This window comes from Limulus polyphemus, unplaced genomic scaffold (assembly GCF_000517525.1).
Source record: "Limulus polyphemus unplaced genomic scaffold, Limulus_polyphemus-2.1.2 Scaffold1516, whole genome shotgun sequence".
Lineage (NCBI taxonomy): Eukaryota > Metazoa > Arthropoda > Merostomata > Xiphosura > Limulidae > Limulus > Limulus polyphemus.
The window spans coordinates 4,467-8,373 of record NW_013667126.1 but is presented as its reverse complement, the minus strand read 5'-3'; the positions used below and the strand labels follow the sequence as shown (position 1 = coordinate 8,373).

Here is a 3,907-nt window from a genome sequence, read left to right as displayed (position 1 = left end):
TATATTATATATAAAATTAATATACTATTATAAATATAAATTGTTTTGTTCTTTGTAGTCTATTTTAACTGTTGAATCAAACTAAAGGTTGAGTGTAAATAACTGAAGGGATAATGTTACATTATTTCATATTGTATTATCATTAATGTTTTTCCTTACCAGAACCTTGCTAGATGGTCTGCCAAAAAAGGAATTGCCTCTACTATTTCTGATAATGATTTGGATTTTGTGATACTGGATGCTAGTGGAATTTTTGAAGATGAAGATTATGAGGTTTGTCAGTTTAAAAAAAATGTCTTAAAATTGCTGTAGAAAATACTTACATTTTCAAAATTAGTTCACAGTTGAAGCTTTTAACAATATAATTCCCCTATTAGATACATAAGTATCAAAATCTGAGGTACTCTTAAAACTAAAGGAACAAAGCAAATGTACTTTTATTTTTTGTAATGTGTTCAATACCCTTTGTTTTTTATTCAAACTTGTGAGTGAATTAGAACCAGTAGGTCTTGTTAGATTTGTTTTAGAAATGCAGTGCTGTTATGTTTTTTTCTTTTCTTAAAATTTTCTTTATATATAACAAAGAATTTTGCATTAATATGATCTCTGAATGGAATTATATTAAATTGTGAGGGAACAAGCCAGCAGATGTTCTGATGCAACCATGAAAAGCACCACCAGCAGTGGGTACTTGGGCTGTCAGTTATTTTTCACCCTTTTGGCACATCTGATCAATCTGTTTAATGACCATGTAATCTGTAAAATAGCCCTGCAGTGTAGTGTCTATTGCAGAAGGCTCCATTGTGATGCTATCATGTTCAAATCCAAACATTCCTTCTAGTTTCCCACTGCCCATTTTTTTACATCCGATCTTACACAAATACATGGACAATACATAACGAGACTTGACTGTTATATGTTTGTATGGACAATAATGAATACCCATTTTATTATCCAGCTGCTTGAGGTATGCAACAGTTGAGTAAGAGGTATAAGTGGAAGCCATACCATGGTGAACTCATACCCTGGTGGCCTAATTTCAAGAAGGGGGTCCTTCTTGATCATGTTGCATACTGTTGCCACAAACTTTTGTGTTTGTGGATTCTCATTTGTTATGAGGCTGCCCTTTACTTACTGTGGCTGGGGTACAGTTTGTTGCGGGTTTCTTTTTAGTGATCTGGGTGTTCCATCATGATCCATATTCCTTTGTTTTCCAATAAAGTACAAGAGATATTCCCATCTTGGAAACCCTAAATCCCTGAACATATCTTGAGTGTATGAATATTTTGAAGTGGAAAGTGCTGTTACACACCTTTTTGAAAAGTTATACATTTTTAGTGGTGTCACAATGCCAAACAATATCAAAATGTAGGTTTGATGGATGTTATTCCACTGCAGTTCCATATCAGCTAATTTGACTTGTTAATTTGCAATTCAAAATTCTTTAAATATAATGTATTCAACCCTCTATATTTTGTACTACAGAAAAAAAAGTTTTCAGTGGAAAACTTTTCCTTTTTCTTTAAGAAGTTTAAAAGATGTTCATAAAATTTATTGTTAATACAAATTTTTAATGCAAGTGAATGTATTAAAGCTTTTCAGCATTAAAAGGTTAACTCTCTCACCATGAGCAGGTCAAAGTGTGCATATCAAGACTTTTTAGTTACATTTAAAATTTAATTAAACTGCTTTATTATCATGGTATAAGAATAAACTTGGCATCAAAATATAGTTAATAAATCAAATATTAATATTATACAAGTTTTAAGTTCTTAATTTGATAAGGCATTTACAAAAAAATCCTCAATCTCCCCTAATATGATAATTGTGACATTTGCACTCTAGTTCTTCCCTCTTCTCTAATTTATTTACCACCTCTCCAAGGAGTATGGAATTTAACATAAATTACTCATTATAATATAGTTATTCAGGCAAAACAAGTTTTATAGTTTTCAATCTTTTTTGTTTATGGAGCCATAAACTAGAAAATCAGACCCATGCCCACTTGTAATATCATCTCCAAATTGCCAATGGTTCTCTCCAACATGTTATAATATATTATTGATAACCAATAGAAAGCCAAAGTTTTACTCTATGAAATCACATATTATATTACATTATTTTTTGTACAGAAAATTGTCTGTTACATTCCAGTTCAAACTTTATTCCCATGGGAAACACATCAACGAGCCTAGCTGGTATTTTAATGACTTATTGCATAGCTAGAAAGCCAGAAAAGCAATGATAGTTATAGGACATTGTCTGCTTTTTACATGTTATTATTCTGTGTTCATAGGTTTATTATTTAATTAAATAAAAAATTTAATGTAGTAGTACCATTAATATAAAAAATATGTAGGGTTAAGTTTCATCAACATTCAACAGCAAAATAAAAGACTCATTTAAGCACTATATTTTTTGTTTTTCATATGTATTATTATTTATTGTTATAAAAATAACTAAATTGTAAAAATTAGAAACTTATTAAGTTAGATTAGATAAGTACAAATAATGATATTAAAATTTTCACAAGGTATGTGTGCCAGCAGCTTTTGCATTATGTAATTTGTTATTAATTCAATAGGGTAACGTGACTTACCACTTGTGTGGTGGGATTATTAAAGTTCAAAGGGTAATAAAACAATAAAATTTAAGTAGAAACAGATGTGTGCTGTTAGGAACTTTAAGCTATTTAGGATAAACAAATGTAGTTTCCTGTTACAATTTGAAGTCATTATAACAGTAGAAAATGGGTAATTTAGATTTATTTAATATTTTTTATGATGGTTACGAGGTCGGTCAGATTGACCAACCCTGTTTGGAGTTACGTTATAGAAAATAACAGATAAAATACAAAGGTTTAGGGGAAAAAACGTTTGAAATTTGTTTAGGAGATTTTTAGATTATTAAAATGCACTTGGAGCAGTGAACACTTTGATTTCATATATCCACAGAGAAATTTTCAATAAAAATACTTCATTAAAAATTGATTTTTTGTGTGTGTGTATGTGTGTCTACAAAAGACTTTTAATGTTTACTGTATTTAGTTTCTTACTATGGTGTACAGCAAACATTAGAATGGTAGAAATGATGATAATGATGTAGTATACCTGAGATGACTGAGAATGAAAGGAACATATAAATTATATATTAATCTATAGTGAAACATGCAAATATGCAAGTTTTTTTGCATTACAGTTATTTCGAGAAGTACAATACCCATTATGCCCAAGGCTTATCTGGAGCACTAATGCAGGGAAACTTGTCTAATGTAATTATTAGATAAATGTGTTTGAAAATTGTGATTGTTATTCAGAGGATGTAACCAAATTTTTCCTGTTGTGTTACTACAGTATATTGAATAATGTGAGAGAAGAAAAGGTGTGTTATAGCAGTTTTTCCCTTTGAGCCCTACTGTACATTGTAGCTCAACTATTTAATTAATTTATAGTAATTGATTACCTATGAGAACCTATTACATCAACTAGTGTCACGTAAAACTCTCAATTAATCAAAACTACAATTAAGTCAATTAATGTTGCAAAAATAATGAACTAGTCAAATTTAGTGTTTCCTATTGTTACTGTATCAATTATTCCATCTATCCTAGTAACCAAAATATTCATATTATGATTTCTCATTATCTTTGAATAAGTCATACTTGTTCAGCTTAATTGATTAGGGTCATCATTCTTGAAAATAACTAATTAAATTGGCATGTCAGATTGTTAGTATTTTCAATTATCCCAACAATCCAAGTTTCATGAGAATAATCATTTAACAAATTCTAATAATTGCCCAGTTCTACTGTACATAGCTTCCACATGGAATTTATGGTGATAACTGTTTATATGTCTGCTGAAATAAATCATTTTTTGTAAAAAAAAAAAAATGATTAGCGATTAAT

General features: G+C 29.5%; 1 protein-coding gene across 4 annotated transcripts in view; it reads left to right on the top strand.

Moving 5' to 3' along the window:
* The window catches only part of LOC106463915 (zinc finger protein on ecdysone puffs-like), a 39,914-nt gene that overhangs the window by 33,983 nt on the left and 2,024 nt on the right, over positions 1-3,907 (top strand). For all 4 annotated transcript variants that reach the window (XM_022391554.1, XM_013923997.2, XM_022391553.1 and 1 more), the window contains one exon: positions 163-273. In XM_022391554.1, coding sequence (XP_022247262.1) covers positions 163-273 — 111 coding nt within the window. The remainder of the gene's footprint in view (positions 1-162; positions 274-3,907) is intronic.